The sequence below is a fragment of the Trematomus bernacchii genome, unplaced genomic scaffold, assembly GCF_902827165.1.
Source record: "Trematomus bernacchii unplaced genomic scaffold, fTreBer1.1, whole genome shotgun sequence".
Classification (NCBI taxonomy): Eukaryota; Metazoa; Chordata; class Actinopteri; order Perciformes; family Nototheniidae; genus Trematomus; species Trematomus bernacchii.
Genome location: NW_022987739.1, coordinates 9,479,966 through 9,499,373, shown reverse-complemented (window position 1 = coordinate 9,499,373; position 19,408 = coordinate 9,479,966). Strand labels below are relative to the sequence as shown.

The following is a 19,408-nucleotide window of genomic DNA, read 5'->3' as shown; positions in this document are numbered from 1 at the left end:
CTTTCATGGTTTGATATGCGTGAAACTACAGTTCTATTTTATTGCTATTTAACTATATTTTATTACGGTGTAAAAGATTTTTGTTTTATATTAGATTTCTTGTTTTTTATATTTTATGTATGCACCATGACATCAAGTCAAATTCCTAGTATGTGCGAACCTGCCTGGCAATAAACCTGTTTCTGATTCTGATTCTGATCTTGAGTTCTTCCGTTAACAACTTTACGTTAAGTACTATCAACTCCACCTGGCTTCCACCTCACTGACTAACTGACATGTATAAGTCAAATGTCGAAGGGTCGCTGTTTCGCTGCATTTAAAAACGAATTTAGTGCATACTAACCTAAGCAGGCTACAGGTGTAAGAAGTACTTTTACTTAAGTAACAGTAGCAATACTACAGTGTAAGCATAGTATTACAAGTAAAAGTCCTGAATCAAAACATACTTCTAGTAGCTACAAATAAAAAAATAAAAAAATAAAATCTCTGTATTATAAATCCTTACCTGCAAAGTTACTAGTAACTCAATTAGAAAAAGAAAATGTAGTGGATAAAAAGTAAATAATTGCCTAAAATGTAGTACAGTAAAAGTATAAAGTAGCATAACATGAATATACTCAAGTGAAGTACAAGTACCTCAACATTTTACAGTACTTGAGAAAAGGTACTTAGTTACATACCAACACTGGTAGGCTAGTTAACTATATTATTAAGTAAGTAATTAAAAGTAGTCCTTAAAAGTAGCTTATGCTACAGAATTATCATCAGCAAAATGTAGCCTTGATAATAATACTCATTATGAAGAATGACTCCTAATATAGAAGAGACTGAGTATGCTACTTCTTCTAACACATCATTAACTGACAGCTGTTGTTATAAGCTACTTTTTCAGACTAATATTTAACATTTTGACAATTTTAAGTCTTTTAAAAGTATGTGCTTTTTTTTATAAATGTTTACATGGACTGGCCCCCCCTCCCTTAGGGGAATTCATCCACAAAAAACACACTGGACGCTGCACTAGGTCAGAAACCGGAGACTGAAGTCCACCATAGACGGACCATTTTTGGACAAAATGTCCTCTCCATTAAAGGCAGCTCATTGTGGAATAGCCTCCCAGCTGAGATACGGGATTGTCCCACTCTCAATAGTTTTAAAGGCCAACTCAAAGAATGGTTGAGAAGCAAACAGACGTGCAATCACCGCTAAATGCACTTTAACACAGGGGTATCTCCTCTTGCACTTTATGTATCTCTTGTATCTTCTCTTGCACTTTATATGTCGTAGCTGCTACATTGTACTGCCATGTAGTAAATACTTGTGTATGCTGCTCATGCTCTTTTTGCATATCATGTATTTATTTTTGCTATGTTTATAAATGTCATGTTCTTAAATGTTTTATGTGAGGGACTGCGGATGGAAATTAGCTCAAAGCTAAAATCCGTAATATTTACACTTGACGTATTATTTGTTTTAAGTGTTCATTAATGTGCATTGTCCCTGTTCAAATAAACGATTAAATGAAATGAAATGAAAATAATATATAGCTTAATTTATAAAATATGATACTACTTTAACTCTAGTGCTCTAAACTATTTAACTGTGTTTGTTACTTCAGTAAAAGGTGTGAATACTTCTCAAACCACTGCTGTCAGCACAGAGATGGGACACTGTGTTTACTTCATTTCACCATGATTTGCCGTTCATCCAAATGGGCGTGAACAGAGAACAAATTATGAAATCCAATGTGTCAGAAACCTGTTTAAAAAGAAAAGAACCAATACATTATTGATTTTGAATAATTTCCTTTTTTGTTTCTGTTCTGTGGTGAGCACAACCGTTAACTGAACCTCTAATATGTGCAGTATGGGAGCGGAGTAGCAGACTAGGTGGAAGCAGGGCAGAGTGCTATTATAAAGATGGATTTGGCTGGATTCGACCCGATAGTGCTCAGGCACTGCCATGCAGAGTAAAGGATGCAAAGCATATCGTTTCACTGCAGCCAGTCACATGGAAAACCCACAAATATTCTGCCTTTTGAGTACCCAATATCAACATCTAGCAGATTAAAATAAGAGGAAATGTTAGTGTTTTTCGTTTGCTGGAGCAGAGCTGGCGGGCCCAAGAGAGCAAAAATAATCTCACCCTGTTGGAGTTGCAATTTAGCACTGAATCGTATTTATTTTACAATTGTATTACTGTCTTTAATCTAGTGGTGCCCTGGAGAATATAGTAGTATTACAATTCAGTCATGATTAGTCTATTATGTTGCTTTATTTGACTGCATTTGTATATAATGGTCAACAGGGAGCTAGTATCACAATGTGTAATGAGGTTTCCATGTGTTTTATTACTGAATTGAAAAAAGATTTCCCCCAGGTAAACATACAGCAGCAGTGTGTTCACTGGGCTTACAACAGCTTTTACAGGTAGCATTCTTGAACACATTTGTTTTGTAATTCAGTTACAAATTGCTTCATCATGAACATGCAAATGTAGTTCAGGAGGGCTATTGACCACAAACAATGTTAAGTCCATGCATCAATCAAGGGAGGTGAAAGAATATTGAATGCTTATTCATTAATATACAGTATGTTGTCGGCCACAGAAGATGGTGCATCACAGTTATGTACAGTTCTTATGTACAGCTCTCATGTATATACATTTTTCTTTTCCACTTATGATATATGTCATCTTCTACCAGAGAGATTGACGCAAATGTATGACTCTCAGAGGAAGAGTATGAATATTTGTATTGATCCATAAGGTGACCACCACAATGTATATTTTTTTGTGAACCTTACTCAACCAACAATTGTATGGTTTGCCATAAGATGTTTTATAACCCCCTTTAGATGGAAGTATAGGTATTTTGGTGATCCCTTTTCATAATACCCTCATTACGTCCAAATTTGTGTTTGTCTAATACTCAATATTCCTATTTTCTTTTCAATATTTGTATTAATTGTTTTTTTTATCTTCCCCACCTTTGTTTGATTAAAAGAGATTCAAGGTTCACGATTCAAAGGCTTTATTGTCAAATGCACAGTAGCTACAGTGTAGAAATAGCAATGAAAATATTAAGTCCCAAGCTCCTCCAACATTGCAACAAAGTTTTTATAGAGGTTAAATGTATTTTTTTTAAACTCCTCTTTCTAATCTGCCGAATCTCATACTGCTTAATTATACTGTCGCTCAGTTGTCTGCAGCAAAGCCTGTTTGCAGAAGACTAATTAAAATATAACACAAGTTTAGAAAACCTAGTTTAAAACATATTGCAGCCATCCTGAAGGCTTCCAGATCAAATTACATAGTTCAAAATCTCATATTAGTTGAGAGATTTTTGTTTGTTTATTAGATTGGCCACAGAAATGTCAGATTGTATTTAATCATTGACAATTTGATTTCACCAGGAGCAGTTACCCACATCATCAAACAACAATGTTACCATAGCAACAAATCCGCGCTGTGGATTTGATGCTGTCTTTTTGCTGAGCGCTGCAGAGCGAGGATGTTTACTCTCTACTAATTCTATCAGTTACCACGCTGACAAATAACGTTGAGATAGTGAACTAAATTCCCTTTGTGTCGTGTCTTCATTCCAGGTTTGCTTGGTGTCGCTGTTATTATGATGTTAAATGACACAAGGTCATAAAAAGCTTTATAGACATGTTAATAAAAAAAGACAAACAGGGCCTTTTATGCATAACCTTGCAGGGTGCACTCTTATGAACACACACACACAAACACACACACACACACACACCCTGATTCAGTCCACAGAGGAAGTGTATCCCTGGTTACATCACATGTTACTTGTTAGACGCTTTTATCCAAAGCGACTTACATACTCAATACTGAGGGCAATCCCCACAGGAGCAATTTGGGGTGAAGTGTCTTGCCCAGGGACACAACGACATGCTGACTGCAGTGGGGTTTGAACCTGTGACCCCCTGGTCCCAACACCAAGGCTCTTTCCACTGTGCCACACGCCTCCCCCAGGTTACCAATTATTGTTGTCCTAAACACTGATCCCTTTATTTATCCTTCAGATCAAAACATCTTATTTTAATTTGAGTGTTCTTCCATTCAAAATAACCTCCCCTAACAACAACACATTTTCCTTTACATTATAAATATACTCAGATTACATTTTGTGTTGTCTATATTCAGAAGACTGGGTTTTATTTCATCCATGTAAACACATACAGTATAAAACGGCATAAAATATACTATTGGTTTGCCAATTTATCAAAGAAATATAAGCTTTCTGGTGCTAAATGTATTCTCTGCATCAGTCACATTTATATAGCATATTCATGGTATATGGTAGTATAACAGTATCTCCTCTGCTATATGAACAGGGGCTCAACAACATGCCACATATTTTTAATGATTCAAGCCTGACTGCAATGATGAGAGAACTGTTGACCATAGATGTTTTTGCTGGACTGGAAGTGCCAAGCAGGGGTGGGATGGATTTATGGCTTCATTAGTTTGTGTTTGAACAGCAGAAAGCCACAGACTGGGGGGATAGAAACTGATAGGGGTCTCGCAAAGACTGACAACAACTCTTCCCATGTTAATAACACACATAAATCAGGTGAAAGGTTAACTTAAAATCAATGAAATTGTGAATATTAATGAGACAGGCTATATATCAAATCATGACAGTGTTGAGGCGATTTCAATTTGCTAAAATGATTTACAGCACCTGTTGACACTATTTGGACATTTGTGCATGATGTGTTTGTTTCCACAGGATATCACATCTCTGTTCTCTGATGACTGAGTAAACACGATTTACATTTCCTTCAAATTCATCCTCATTGCCACTCATTGGGAGCATGCACCCACATCACATACCAACCATTATGCCATAATGGATAATCGCCTGAGGACAGACAGCCCAACCTTTTCCCCCAGCAGCACAGTAATTGTGTTTGGAGGCAAGGATGCTGCTTGATCTTCTCTCCAGCCAGCACACAACCCTTTGACTCTTCATGGTTGTTGACCTGACCTGCGTCCTCACACAGAGCTCAGCAGCATCATCTCACCCTGTTTCCTCAGAACAGTCTGTGAACAAAGACCTTGTCCATACATCTAAGTATACATTAAAAGCATGCGCAAAGTTAAGTAGAAGCATACATCACCAACCTGATTAATTCAGTTAAAACCATGCCTCCGCTCCTCCATGAGAGGCCCTTAAGGAGCTATTATGTCATTTAGAGCAAACACTCATTTATCTCTCTTAGCATAATGGTCTATAGAAGAAGACCAATATCTCTAAAGACATCATTTAAGTCCCTTGTGCAAAAACAGAAAAGTTTTGTGATGTATTACCTTTAAATTAATGACTCGTTGAGTGAGTGCTTTGCTGCTGAGAGACGTAACACTTTATAAATAATTGAAACAGTGCAACCTCACCGACTAGTTGTAATGCCTCTGAATATAGAATAACCTTCTTTTAAAACACTTAGGCGTAATAGATGAATTATTATGACAGACACTTCTGCATCACCAATAACAAGAATGGTGCACCTCACCAGCATGCTCATCTATCTATCTGTAATTAAAATGCATGTTGTGCTTTTAAGTGTAACAATTGTTTTTTTTCTCTTATTTCTTTTTGTCTATAATTCATATTAATATACCAATATAGCACAATATGTCTGCTACTAAAGTGCTTCTCTCTGTGCTTTCATACATCCTCAGTCTGTTGGCGATAACTATAGTAGGAGGATAAAGCCTTTAATGCGCCAACTAGAATTTATCAGTTGCAGACAGTGCCCTTACTCAGCAATAAAATGACTACATGGTGCGGAGCCAAGACACTCAGCCAGGTGATTTACACAATTCAAGATCAATTGAATTAAGGCCTAAAAAATTATTCACAGATATAATGTATACCGCGATGGAAAAGCCTTTTACCTTTTATTTATGAAGGGTATATTCAATGAACACTTCAGGTTCACCACAGTCCGGAATGTTTGCAACTGATAAGATTACACATTGAGCACTCGGAGCTTTGTATAACCTTTTTTAAGGTTATCTGAATATATTTAAAGTTACTGCACAGCTTTAATAATATCCTGGGAATCAAGTCTAAAGAAAGAAAACAAAATATAGCTTATTTTTTATCTGAATAAGTACTTTTAACAGTAAAAATAAGCTTGCTACACCAACATGGTCAAACACTTTACGATGTTACCATTTAACTGGCATTCGAGTTTTCACTTTAAAACTCTGAGGAAGTTTGTGAAGACTTTTGAGAAGCTCACCACACAATTTTTTGGACTCTTTCTGAACCAAAATAATTATTTTGTAATCATGAAAACATTAAATAAATGCGAAAAGAATGTGGTGGTTCCTCATAAAAGTATAAATGATTATTTGTTTTAAGCACAAGGACGATGCAATCCTTCTGAGAGTACTTGCTGATGCCCCGTTTGGTATGTCTCTCTCTTCAACAACATACTGCATAATATATGAAGGAATTATACGATCGATATACTTATATGAGTTGCACTATTAAACAGAAACAGCCAGAAACCATAATCTCATGCATCACAACTCTAGCTTAATGTATGTATGCAAGGATTAATGATCTTAACAGTACTTCATACCCCATTGTTCAATTTATTGGCCCATGGGAAACACATTGCACAAGGTCAACAAACAATAGAAGATTCCACATGCTTTAAAATGGCCAGCAGGTTTTTAGCATGATTCACAGTGTTCAAAACATTCTCCACTGAAAAGCATCACTCGCAGTTAAATCATCATTGTCATACGGTTAGCAATTTCAGCAAAGAAAGTTACACGTACGAGAAATACAAATTAAAGCCAACAAAGCCAACCAGCATAGATTCATGGTAAAATGATATGAGTCTGAGAGCATGCACCAGAGCGATCTAATTCCTCAGTTTTTTTTTAAATATTTAGTTTGGCTCAGCCTAACCAGAGTTATTTGAAGAGGAACACTACTAAAACACTGTACCCTCGACTTTGGAGAGTGTGAATATTTAATAAGAAAACATACTTCAGCAGCCACAAATCCCAACACATATTGAAAACACAAGTTCATATCCTTTAATGGAATTACATCATCGCACCACCACATAGCCAAGAACACCGCTGCAAAATGAATAAAAAGTGCATATTGAACTGATTCAATTCAAGTGGTCAAACACATAAAACACCAAAAAGACACTTTAATCAGTAGATAGTGTTCTCAGTTTTTTTTCAGCTCATCAACATGGTTCATACGCTTTATGCTTGAGGGAAAATAATACAAAAGGTTGCAAAATGTACAGCATTGCTCATCTGAATACAGTGTGAAAGGATAAAGAACATTGACAAAGAAATGGTAGCCATGTGAAAGTGTGTAGATAGCCCTCATCTGAGAATTTAGTCTCAGAGTTTGGAGACACTTCAGTGTAAATAACTATTGTTGAACATTCAAACACAGAGGCGTAAAGGGAACAACAGATAAGAAAATGAACATTGATAGACATCCGGTATGTATTTACATTCATTAGTGGAGCCGTGGCTGCTGGGCCAAACCTGTTTCCATTGTACTTTCACATGCTGTTTAGAAAAACTTTAGAGATTCTTTCCTTGTTAAACCTGCCAGGTCAGCACGAAATTACAACAAAGCGCCATCATGTCTGTATCAGTTGTTTACTCCACAAGTGACCGTATCAAATTACAAGAATTAGATGCTTTTTAGTTTTTCTACCACACTTCAGGTCGATAGAGGGCAATATTAGTGTTATGTTACAGAGACAGTCAAAATAATATTCTCGCAGATGTTTTTCAAAGGGTCGTAAAGTATCCTGCATCGTGCTGCAGGATTTTTAAGGAAGTTAGAGAAAGCCTTGTTCCCTTTGGTGCGTAATACTTAAAACAAAATTATAAACCACATGAGAATTGAGCTTAATTTAAAAATATCAAGTGATGATGAACAATCGTTCTTGTCTTGAAATCTCAAGACATCTAGTGACTCCTGAGCACTTGAGAGAATCAGAAAAGCACTTTCATACATTGGTTACATGAGTGAATTATGTAATTGAAAGCTCTATTCGATGCTAGTGCAGAACTCTAATTGCGTAATTACGTTCCGAAAGGACAAAATTCCTGCTGCAAATGATCATCATCCAAGCACGCTATCAAAACTTCACACTCAGCACAATTGAAGCTTGAGAATTAAATGCAGATGTGTGTTTGTAGCAGAGAGAAAATTAAATCCTGACACCTCTTTACAAGGATATCTTGAGTCATCGAAGATAAACCAGTGTGGATCCATAAACTGGAGTTTGCATGATCATATCCCAGTGTATCTCTCCTGCACTGCAGACACACAGAATGCACTCCTTGTTCCTTCACTGTGTCCAGAGTGGTGTGATGTTTTCAATTTAGAAGTAATGACAATTCATTCTGCCATTTTCCTTTCCACTGCAGGGTTTGGCGGGATGCAATGCCATGGAAAATCAACAATCAAATGCAAGGCCAGTTAGTCTTAAGGGGATAGTACTTTGTGTACTTGTTCTTTATTTACCTAAGACCAGGAAGCTTCAATGTTTCCTGGACGGAGAACCGAGATAATTACATGACGCAGATTCACATGGAAGCTAATTGAGTCAATCGTAAACCCATGTCCCACTGCAACCTGCGAACAAATGTAATCATTGTTTTAAATGCCTGACTTAAATCCCAGATGTTTCTGGTAAAGTGATTATTGAACTGCACCAGATGAACACATGCATGGAATAAATACTCATCATGCAGATCCACAACCTCAATTATTGAAGCATTCATTAGAATGAACAATCAAGTTAGTGTAATAGCACTTAATGAAACTGAATACTTGTTGAGGAACATATTAGGGTTTTTTGCACATTCATAGCTAGCAATGAGCTTCAGAACAATCGTGAATATTGACAAATATTGTGCAATATACCCCATGAACAAATGCTTTGATGTCCTCTATATTTTTGTTTCCCCACAACAAACAACATTTATATTTCAAGTTGATCAGATTCACAATCATCTAAGATGAATTATATATCTGTAAATAGAAAATGCTATTTCTTGACATGGATTTCACAGAAAATAGTTTCCTATAGTGTCATTATCACTGAGCTTGTATGAACTCGCCCTTTCAAGAGGCAAAGGCAAGACCTGGCAAAGCAGAATCCACACATATCTAATCTTGTTGGCTGATGTGTAAGTGTGACAAAGTGTCCCCCATAACCTGGAGGTTACCATGACATTTAAAAATGTGTCCATCCTTGAGATGTCTTTGCCTAAGATGCTGGACCTCTATGAATATATTTACAGTGCTATACATGACGACGTAGCCCAAAAAGATCACATTTTCATGACTGTAACGGAAATGATTGCCATTTCCTGCCAACAGCACTCATACTTGGTATATTGGCACTAAGAACAAAGATTAGATCTCAGACCTCAGGTGATTTCCACTGTACACGTTTAAGGAAAATGAGGATTTACTTATATTGAGAGGTAGCATTAAGGTGGACACAGTTTGGCTGTTAAGAACATTTTAAATGTAGAACAACAAATTCAACATGTTCAAAGCAATCACCACCACATAATTATAAGCATGAATTCTTGAATCTGAGTAATTAAAGCATATGTTTCAAGAGTGCCAAAATAGCTTTTAATGCTTAAGATGTTTTATGCTGTGTATTATTTGGACACAGCTTCCGTTATTTCATTATCTTCCTGTTTATCAGACTTTTATCCAAACAGCACCTTTGTCTCTACTTATATGAACATATTGTCCTTTTGTTCCATTATGAACTTACAGAACAAGGATTTCTCAGTGAGACATTGACAGCCATAACCACATTATAATAATGCCACCCTGCCATCCATAATGCTGAACAACACACATTTACAGTTATTTGCCACATACAATTGGTTCAAAAGAGTGGAATGAAGCTATTCGGAAAAGAACATTGCTGAGAAAAATACATATAATTGCACAAAAAACATACCAGTGCATTCGTATTCAAGGGGGAACGTGGCATAAAACTAAAAGCTTCACATGTAGTTTTTTTTGGCTGCTAGCCCGAGGAAAACAACATACATTATACTATACAATTTACAACAACTGATACCCAGCAGGTAGCATGATTCAGCGCAGAAGTCACTATAACACCAGACACTAATAAATAATCTGACAATCAACGATCGGCTCCAGTTTTTTTCAGAACAACCTCTATGGCTACATTTAATGTAAGATATGACAGTCCTATTTACATCTTAATATATGCAAATGTACAGTTTCTATCTTAATTTTTAGACATACGGAAAATCCATTAGTCCTTTAGCTGGTTTATGGCTTCAATTTGGCTAAAGCAATTTGCAAGAGCACAAGATGGATTACTTCCATATAAGTCCATTTAGAGTCCCCCATATTCAGGTCTTGAGCCTGGCAGATGCTGTTATCAAAACAGAAAACTTGCCGCGCTGCAGCCTAATGTAACACGTGACAAGGTCATGCATCCACATGCTGGTTTGGTGACTTCGGATGGAATGTGTTTTAAACAAAACAAAGCACCCCGAGCAGACTTGGCTTGTTCTTATTAAGACTGCAACTGAGACCACTGTACAATATCCTTCTGTCCAGAACATGGAGAGACCCTTTGTTAACATGATGTTAGGACACATCCATGAAAATAGTGTTTCCATATTCTCTTCCATCCAATCTGTCTGAACTTAAAGCCATGATAGTAATTCCTGTCAAATGTTGACATCCTTGCTACCTTGTGGTTTATCAAGGTTGTTGCCGTCTTGATGGTTCTGCTTATTGAGGGCGTCCAATGCCGTCTGGGTCTCCTTCGGTTCCTCTATGGAGCAGTTGGACACTGCATTAGCCACTAAGCAGAACTTGCGTAGGAAGATCTCTCTGAGGAGCAAATAGACCCATGGGTCAAGGATCTGGTTGAGGGAGGCCAAGCGGATTGCTGTGAGGAAAAAGTTACAGTCTAACTGGACGTCCCGGCTAGAGTTACGACTGGAGGTCACTGCTGTTGAGTTGCACTCGTGGGAAGATACCTGGTGGGAGATCATTCTCAGCATCAGCACCTGAAAGGGGAGGCAGGCACATGTTGTTTGTACCACTAGAGAATAATAAGGACAAACTATCTTCTTCACTCAAAATGTAACATTGAGAAAGCCTTTCAAATGGTTATGCACACTTGATTACTGAAATAATACTTCTTATATATTAAATATCACAAATCTCACCACAGCCGTGAGCAGCTATACTGAATCAAACTAGGAAAGCATGATGTTCACGCTCTAGGTGCTCGCTCTGCCATCACTGTTGCTTCTAATCATATCTTTGGGACTATTAAACATGTGCCTGATAATGCATGACCTCATAGCAGACTGAGCAGACCCCCAACCAGGACTCAGATAAGTGGATTGCCCCTTAATGGAAAATGTCAGCAGCATTTAAAAGGATCATACATGACAGCATTTATGTGAGTGGCAAGTGTGGTTTGTGTGTGTGCGAGATAAGAGTAAAATATTGTGAGATAGTGAATAGATTTGTAAGGAGAAAATATAAGGATGTGCAGCGTTTGCTCTTGCTTTCTGTCGAAACATTTCCACATATAAAGATCTGCAAGTGACAATAAAATAAATTGATCTGTGAATTAAGACACTGGGCAATTTACTATAAAAGCTTTTACTGTATGAAAAGAAACAAGCATCTTTAGAAAATATACTGTATGTTAAATCTTTCTTATATCCGCAATTTCATTTGGCCATAGGAACTAGTGAATGCATTCTGTAAGAAAGTTAAAGGCTGAGTCGCCTATAAAAACATACCAGCAGAGGAGACCAGCATATAAGAAGGACGCACATAATCCCTAACAGCTGAACGACGGTCTCCGTGGTGAGCCGTTCCCACTGCTTTGAAGACTGAGAAGTGCCAGACTTTGTTTTACACCGGATAATTAAGCCACGGATTGTCACTACATTGCAGGAAAGTGTAACAAGCAGAGAGAAAATCCCAAGTACAGCAAAAGTGATGGCGAAAAACATATTGCCCGGGACTTCCCTGTCCCCTGTGCTGATAAAGCACCAGGTGCCCGGCCACTGGCGGGTATATTCCCCGACCCCTGCAATGGGCAGCAGCGCAAAGAGCAACACAAGACACCAGATGACAGCCAAAGTCTGCTTTGTCACACTTGTCTTCATGTGATTGGAGTACCAGTGTGGATTTGTTATCGCCAGAGCCCTTTCAATTGCCATGGCGCTGGCCAAGAAGAGAGAGCACAGGCCAAAAGTTGTCATGCACACACCGAAAAAACCGCATAATTTGCCCGATGAGTCGATGCGCTCCCACTTCAGGTCCGCTCTGTAAACTGATATCACTATTGGACTTGTCAAAAGCTGTCCAAACAAGTCAGTTAACGCCAGTGATCCAATGCAAAGCAAGAAAGACTTTTTCCTTTTATTTTCCTTCTTTTTGTAAGATACATACACCAGAATAAGAGCTAATGTGTTGCCCACCATGCCAGTGATCATCATGGCTATAGGGAAACCAACTGATACAGATCCACAACTGGAGTTTTTGGTGGCATTGCTTTCGCGCAATGACCTGGAGACGTTGAAGTCCAGCATCTCTCCAATCAAGTTTTTCAACCCCCCTACAGAATCACAGCCGTCCTTGTGCATAGTTTCGGAAAGGGTAAGCCTGTACGCAGCAGATAACACAGGTATGTGTCCGGCATCCTCTTGCGCTCCAGCTGAATGAAGTGCGTAAAAGCGCGTCGGCTCCTTTTTACACGCTGGAGGCGGGACTACCCAGAAAATCAAACAGAGGCACATAGTTTAAAATACACTTTCTAAACTGTACAGCACTTTTATGAAAACCTTGTGTGATGTCTGTGAAGGTGATATCCTTATACGTTCCATTTATAAATAGGCTATAGGCACTTTAGGTGCAACCCTATCGCTGCTCGACAAACTAAAGTCATGATGCTGGAGATTATCACATCTTGGTGGTGAGCATATGGGAAGACTTGTCGGATAAATTAGGTAACAATAAACCTGCTCTGCGCCTCTTCGAGAGAAATGGCACTAAAAAGACATGTATTAAATCATTAGGCTACATCTGGTTGATGATCATGGGGACATTTGCTTTAAGGGATAAGAAGGTAGGCCATTAATGGTTTCTCATACTACAAATAGTGTATGTACTTGATGTGAATTTAGATTATAGCATGACACATTTCACTACTAGCCTACTCAGATGATACACTAACAGCACGTTGTTGCTTTCACAGTTCCACTGTCAGCAGCTTCTAATATTTCCAACCTACGAACACTTGTTAACCAACTTTAACTCAGTTTGAATGCAGCCCGGGACATGTATCAGACACCGATACTCGAAATCATTTACCACTACGTTAAGCACCCGTTACGAATGTACCCATCCCTCTTTTAAACTCAGGACGATAACAGCAGAGTGCCACCTGCTGACCACAATGAGAACGACAACACAAGTCTAAAGCCCATTCAAAATTCAACTAGTCAGGAGTATTTATTCATTTAATGGTTTACTTTATAATAAAAAAAGAGCTAGTTTTTAATATGAGCTGTTAGACATTTTTTAAACACCGTTGTCTTTATTCCTCCCCTATTTTTAAAATTAGATCTGTATTGTGAACTTGTTTGAACCTCATGATTGATTTTTGCCATTTGTGTGCAATAACAAAACATCATTAGCTATCAAAAGCCTCCATAGATACAAAACTTTGCTGGTAGTGAAACTGTGATTATGTATACACATCTGCAAACATAAACTCATATTATAGATCTTTCTGGACTCCCCGCCCTAATCTAGGCTAAATCAAACGCAACAACAAAGTAACAGTCGACAGGATTTTATTTACACGTGTACATTTGAGTTGTTTCACCATTAAAGACTGTATTGTCACTTTCTACCATGAATCAGGATATACTGTATGGTGTTTGTTATTCTGGAAGTACTAATCTTAAGTACGAATATTAATCATTGTTAATTAATAATTTCTTGAATGTTTTAGTTTCCCAGGTGACAAATGAGAAGGTATAACTTTAAATTGTAACGTGTGACAATTGTGTAAAGAAAAAAAAAGAGAAATACAACACTAAACACCTAAACCAAAGAATGTGGAATTTACAGCCATTTAGTTAAAACACGCAATATCAAAAAGTAAAATACTTACCTTGACAGAAAGCAAAAAAATATTTTTAAGAAAATAAAAACAAAAATACCAATATTAATTGCTATATCTGTTATAACAAGTTGGTGCTTAAGTACTTCATATTTTATTTAAAAAAAATGAAAGTATTTAAAAAAAAAGTACCACAATATCAGATATTTCGAGGGCCACGGAAAAAATATAATCAAAAATGATCACTTTAATTTCCCCACAGAGGCGTGGAATAAAATTTACTGCTACAAAGATATGCGTTTTTAAGTGGCCTACTGCCTTTTTACAGTTCATCTGATTTTCATATGGGACTAAACACTTATGTTTATTGGACACCTGCAGTTACAGACACTTGTCACAGTTTGGGGTGTAGGTGGTTTTTAAAAAAGGGATGATGTGCAACAGCAGAGGGAGTCATGTTGCCACTCTGTTTTTGAAGAAAATAAGACTTTTTTTATGAAAATGGACATCATACTGAAATTATGTGGTTGTTTTGCTTCCAACACAACATGCACTTTTCTACTAAGGTTCCTTTTCTTGTTTTTAAGGCGTTAAAGTTATTTCTTTTTTGAGCTGGAGCCAGAATGGGAGGATCCAGAGGACTGCCCACGGCACCTGAAATCACACAAACACCACGGGAAGAAAGACAAGGTCAGCAGGCTCAGATGTTAACATTCACCTATGCATTCTTGAAACAACAACATGGTTAACAAATGTATGTAAAAACAATATAACAAGGCAAAATGTGAGGATATTTCTATAAATCTGAACTCCCATAAGCGAGGCGACAGATGGCTAATAAGAATCAGTGCCATTGTGGTATTCCACAGAAACCCAAACCTTTCGGACGAACGTGATCTAGAGCGCCTCCGTTTTCTCTCTCCAGATGAGGACCTGGAGCGACTGCGCTTCTGTCCCCTCTCAGGTGAGGAGGAGGGGGAGCGGGACCTCTTCCGGGGAGAGGAGCCCTTTCCAGACTTGGAACTGGATCTTTTGGAGGAATAAACCAAGCACTAGGGTCAGTAAGGTCAAGACACAGTCCCATCAGCGTCGGTTTTTATCAAGTTTAAGAGCACTTAAATATAGGTTATCCCAAGATGCTGAAGAAAATGTTTAGCATCAAGTCAATATAATTAAAGCACTGTTATTGAGAGTGTGAGATTAAAACCCAAGCTCTAGACGTTTTAGCTTTGGTAAAATTAAATCTCAGTTCAGATAGTTAAACTGTGTACCATTTATACTCCCAGTCCTAAATTAAACTTGAAAAAACCCTACATCAAATTATTTGAAAGCGTCAAGGCAGATTGTGAATTCAGTCTTTGTTCAAATGTTAGCTGGGGAGTAGGATTGTTCTGGAGCTTTGCCCTGTACATACACTCTCCAAGGGAGAGAGTGCATGTCACCTCATTCACCTGGAGTGGGACCTGGAGCGAGATCCAGACCTGGAACTTGATGAGCTTCTAGAGCGGGACCTGAAAGACAAAAAAACAAAACCTTTCCAATATTTTCTGAACAAGACAAATACCTGGACGGTCCACACAGGATTGTACAAACAGTTGGACAGTATTTCAGTTAGACTATTCCTTACAGTACAGCTTAACTGATGAGTACATGTTTAGACTAACAAAAGATGCTTTTGTGGGTTTGGTGAAATAACCAAGTAAATAGAAAGACAACGAAAACAGGTAAAAACTTCAAACAGATATTCAAGGTGCATTTCAAGACTAGAATATCAACAATGCATTTGTTCTAATAAAAGTCAGGCGTTTCAAAACATAAAACGACATCTAGAAACTTCTGCACATCAAGGTTCTAACACCACAGTAGGGGAGGGGTTGAGAAAACAACAAATCGGCAGAACAAGACATGTATTAATGTGGATCAGTAATTCAGAAGGAAGATTGAGCTGATACTGACATTTTGCCCGGAGTTACCCTTGACCTGTACCCTTTTACCTGGACCTCGACCGTGAACTGGAGCTGGAGGAGCGCGAGGAGGAGCCGGAGCGGGACGAACCCGAACGGCTGCCCTTTTTCTGAGCTGGCTTGTCCTTGTCCTTGTCTTTGTCTTTGTCCTTGTCCTTGTCCTCATCCTCACTAGCGTCCAGGTCGTACTTTGAAAGGTCTCCATCTTCGTCATCGTCTTCATCATCCTTGAGAAGACGTGTTGGTTATAACACAATCATTGTATAGTATTTTAATTTGAACAAAATGTTTTCTTTTGAATTTAAAGGATCCAGCAACCAATCTTACATCTAATTTGTATTTGGAAAGGTCACCCTCTTCTTCATCCTCTTCCTCTTCATCTTCCTCGTCGTCGGGAGCTTGAACTTTAATTGGTACTACTACCTTCTTCTCAGGTTCGCTCTTTTCATCTTTTCCACGAAACTTTTTCTTTTTCCTACCAAACTGTGACATAAGAAAGCAGTTTAGAAATGAAGATTACAGATGCCATATGTGTACATGGCAGTAAGTCAACCGAAATGATGGACCAGAAAACATTACAAGTTACAACTCACTTCATCATATTCACCGTCAGAATCCTCTCTTTCAATGTATTCCACGTTTTCTCTTTCATTGAAACCTCCACCGTAACCTGAATAGCGAAAAGGGGGAAAATAGGCTTTAGAAACTAGTTTTCAAACACACCAAGACTTGCCAAAATACACATTTGTTGACATACCTGTTCTCTCCTCGAGCTTGGCATATTTTGGGGTGTTACACATGTTGCACTCTGACCTCCTTGCCCAATTGACATTTCCGCATCTGTACGAGAGTAGAAGAGTAAAATAAGAATCTGTAAGAACACATTTAAAAATAGAAATAGGGAAGTAAATGTTTCAGCTAATTTGGAAACAAAAGGTTATTGTGTATTCATAATCATGTGTGTGTATACAGTAAACTATTTAGTTAATTTGCTCAATTGAGTGGTTAATCAAACATTTTGGTAGTTCCTTATAATTTACAATACACCTTACGTTTTGCATTGCCAATCGTTTGCACTGAAGAGGCCTCTACTCTTCTCAGCCAGAGTTTTTCCAATCTCTGTCCCTCCAGCTTTCATCATTTTGGCCTCTGTGGTTTTCTCTGAGGAAGCATAACAATGTTGTGTCAGTACAGCAGCCTTTTGACAGAATGTATGAAGCCTGAATCTAGATTTAACAATATGCATAAAGAAGGACTCACCGCTGCCACATCTGTTGCAACTTGTCCTTCGAGCAAAATTTACATTTCCACACCTGCAAAAGGATAAAGATGAATACATAGTAGCCACAGATAAAACATTGGCCTTGTTACTTCACAATACAGGCGTAAACTGAGTAGGCTTCACGCAAAAGTAGTGGTGTATGTTTATTTATCTCTCATGTGTAACATCATTAGCTTGTAGTCTTGTTTGGGAAAGCCTGTGTGAAAGGCCTGCACAACTGCAGCTGGCTTGTCTGTCACTCAAGACGTTTCTAATGCAGCTCATGTGCAAACTGATACTGCTGACTACACAAGTTACCTAAGATAGACTCCACACTAACGACAACTTGGCTTCTTCAACATTGTAAACACTACCCTCAGTAGTAAGTGTGGACTCTCACCTAACTCAATGAGGCTAACGATAGCTAGCTTGCTATACAATAAGTCTGCGCACACTGACAACTTATATAAAGACACACTGGCACATCCAAAACACGTCCTCACCCTCGAATGAACACATTGTGTTACTTGTTATTGTGTAGATGATGAATGTAAAGCGGTTGAAATAAGTTACAAGTGAACAACTCAGCTAGTCAACAAGCTAGCCTTTTAGCATGCAATGCAATGCTAAAGGCCTACGCTAACTTGCACGACCAGCATATTTGACACACATATGGTGCTATTTTCCATCATAATGTAGGTAAAATGAGAATTTTTTATTAATGTGGGAAGCACTTACTTTTTATCTGGACAAATCCAGTCCCCGTCGCTAACTCGAAAACTCTTCCCCGACATGTTTGTGGTGTTAACACTGAGTGGCTCGCTGGCAGGGTGTGCTCACTGTTAGCCTCGCGCCTCCTGCTCCCTCCAACGATGCCTTCAGGGGGTTTCCGGTAGCACTTTAAACTCACATTTCTCTGCTCGTAATTTCGATACACTTAAATTGGTGGTGAATTCTGTCCACGGGGAAAACAGCCCGGCATTGTGGTAAGTAGGTTTTGGGGTATAATGTAGAGATTCTTACGAGATGTAAGAAGAATACATGTATTCAATAGTTTTTGCATAATCACAAGAAAAAGATCACACTACTGTCATTTGCATTCCGTTTTCTAAATCAACTCAACACATAAACCTACAAATTCGTCACAAAGCTATGGTCTTTTATTTGTGACATTAGTGCTCAATATTACAGAAAACACGTGAATGCAACGCTTTTTATACAGTTTATGGGACAAAATCTGCAAATGTGTTAGGATCGGATTATATAATTTGCAAGAGTTCTGTTGATGTTCAATCAGAAGATAATAATACGTTTTAATTCAGGTAACTATGTGTATCACAATAAATATATCTGCAAGTTCTTAGGAACCCAAAGATGGTTATACACTATTATACACACTTTACACCCTTTTAGGTAGCCTATCACATTTGTTTTTGATAAACCCTTTTCATCACAGTTGCCTTTAAAAGAGGAAATAAAGCCTCATAGAGGGTTAGTATTGTAGCTTAAAACTAAGCCAGTGTTTATACTTTGAGAATTTACAATGTTGAAACTACACCTTTGAATACAAAGAGATGGAAGATACTTAGCCGGTGGATGTCCGATTGCGAGTTATTAAGCTCACACCTGATTAAAGATCCGTTTTAAATAATATATATTATTGACTTTGAAACCCTTATCCTTCCCAAACCATGATTTCTTGCAAAATCAGTTCAAGCCACTAGATGGCAGTTAATGCCAAGGTTTATCAGCACACACTGTACCTCCTGTTTAAAAAAAAGAAATCTAAATCAAGGCTCCTTAAACTTATGGAGTTTAACTTCAAGAGAACTAGTGTGTGCTTCCATATACTCTGAACTACATGTGTCCAATGTATCTAATAATACATATATACCACAGTAGTCTTTTGAATAAAATAAACATTTCAAAGATCACAACAGTTTAATTGCAATGTCTAGTATATAAATATATACATATCT

The 19,408-nt window shown here is 37.9% G+C and overlaps 2 protein-coding genes across 3 annotated transcripts; both read right to left on the bottom strand.

Annotated features, from left to right (window-relative positions):
• Positions 1-6,625: 6,625 nt before the first annotated feature.
• Positions 6,626-12,824, bottom strand: ptger3 (prostaglandin E receptor 3 (subtype EP3)). The gene is made up of 2 exons (XM_034147723.1): positions 11,869-12,824; positions 6,626-11,118 (listed from the first exon to the last, which is right to left on the bottom strand). The coding sequence occupies exons 1-2, from the start codon at positions 12,718-12,720 to the stop codon at positions 10,774-10,776; spliced, it is 1,197 nt and encodes a 398-aa protein (XP_034003614.1). The 5' UTR covers positions 12,721-12,824; the 3' UTR covers positions 6,626-10,773.
• Positions 12,825-13,915: 1,091 nt separating this feature from the next.
• Positions 13,916-18,305, bottom strand: zranb2 (zinc finger, RAN-binding domain containing 2). Of its 2 annotated transcripts, XM_034147725.1 has the most exons (10): positions 18,168-18,305; positions 17,429-17,481; positions 17,221-17,329; positions 16,926-17,008; positions 16,762-16,838; positions 16,496-16,651; positions 16,199-16,395; positions 15,656-15,715; positions 15,084-15,233; positions 13,916-14,858 (listed from the first exon to the last, which is right to left on the bottom strand). In XM_034147725.1, the coding sequence occupies exons 1-10, from the start codon at positions 18,221-18,223 to the stop codon at positions 14,801-14,803; spliced, it is 999 nt and encodes a 332-aa protein (XP_034003616.1). In that variant the 5' UTR covers positions 18,224-18,305; the 3' UTR covers positions 13,916-14,800. The 2 variants fall into 2 exon arrangements, with proteins under 2 accessions (XP_034003616.1, XP_034003615.1); XM_034147724.1 differs by having other exon boundaries at positions 13,916-15,233.
• Between the last annotated feature and the right edge of the window lie 1,103 nt (positions 18,306-19,408).

Excerpts from the sequence above, each read along its gene's own strand:
- ptger3 (XM_034147723.1), bottom strand. The coding sequence starts at position 12,720 with ATGCACAAGGACGGCTGTGATTCTGTAGGGGGGTTGAAAAACTTGATT. Across the intron at positions 11,119-11,868 it reads TATGCTGGTCTCCTCTGCTG|GTGCTGATGCTGAGAATGAT; the intron begins GTATGTTTTTAT and ends CTCCCCTTTCAG.
- zranb2 (XM_034147724.1), bottom strand. The coding sequence starts at position 18,223 with ATGTCGGGGAAGAGTTTTCGAGTTAGCGACGGGGACTGGATTTGTCCA. Across the intron at positions 16,652-16,761 it reads CTGACGGTGAATATGATGAA|TTTGGTAGGAAAAAGAAAAA; the intron begins GTGAGTTGTAAC and ends CTTATGTCACAG. Across the intron at positions 15,716-16,198 it reads AGTTCACGGTCGAGGTCCAG|GTCCCGCTCTAGAAGCTCAT; the intron begins GTAAAAGGGTAC and ends TTTGTCTTTCAG.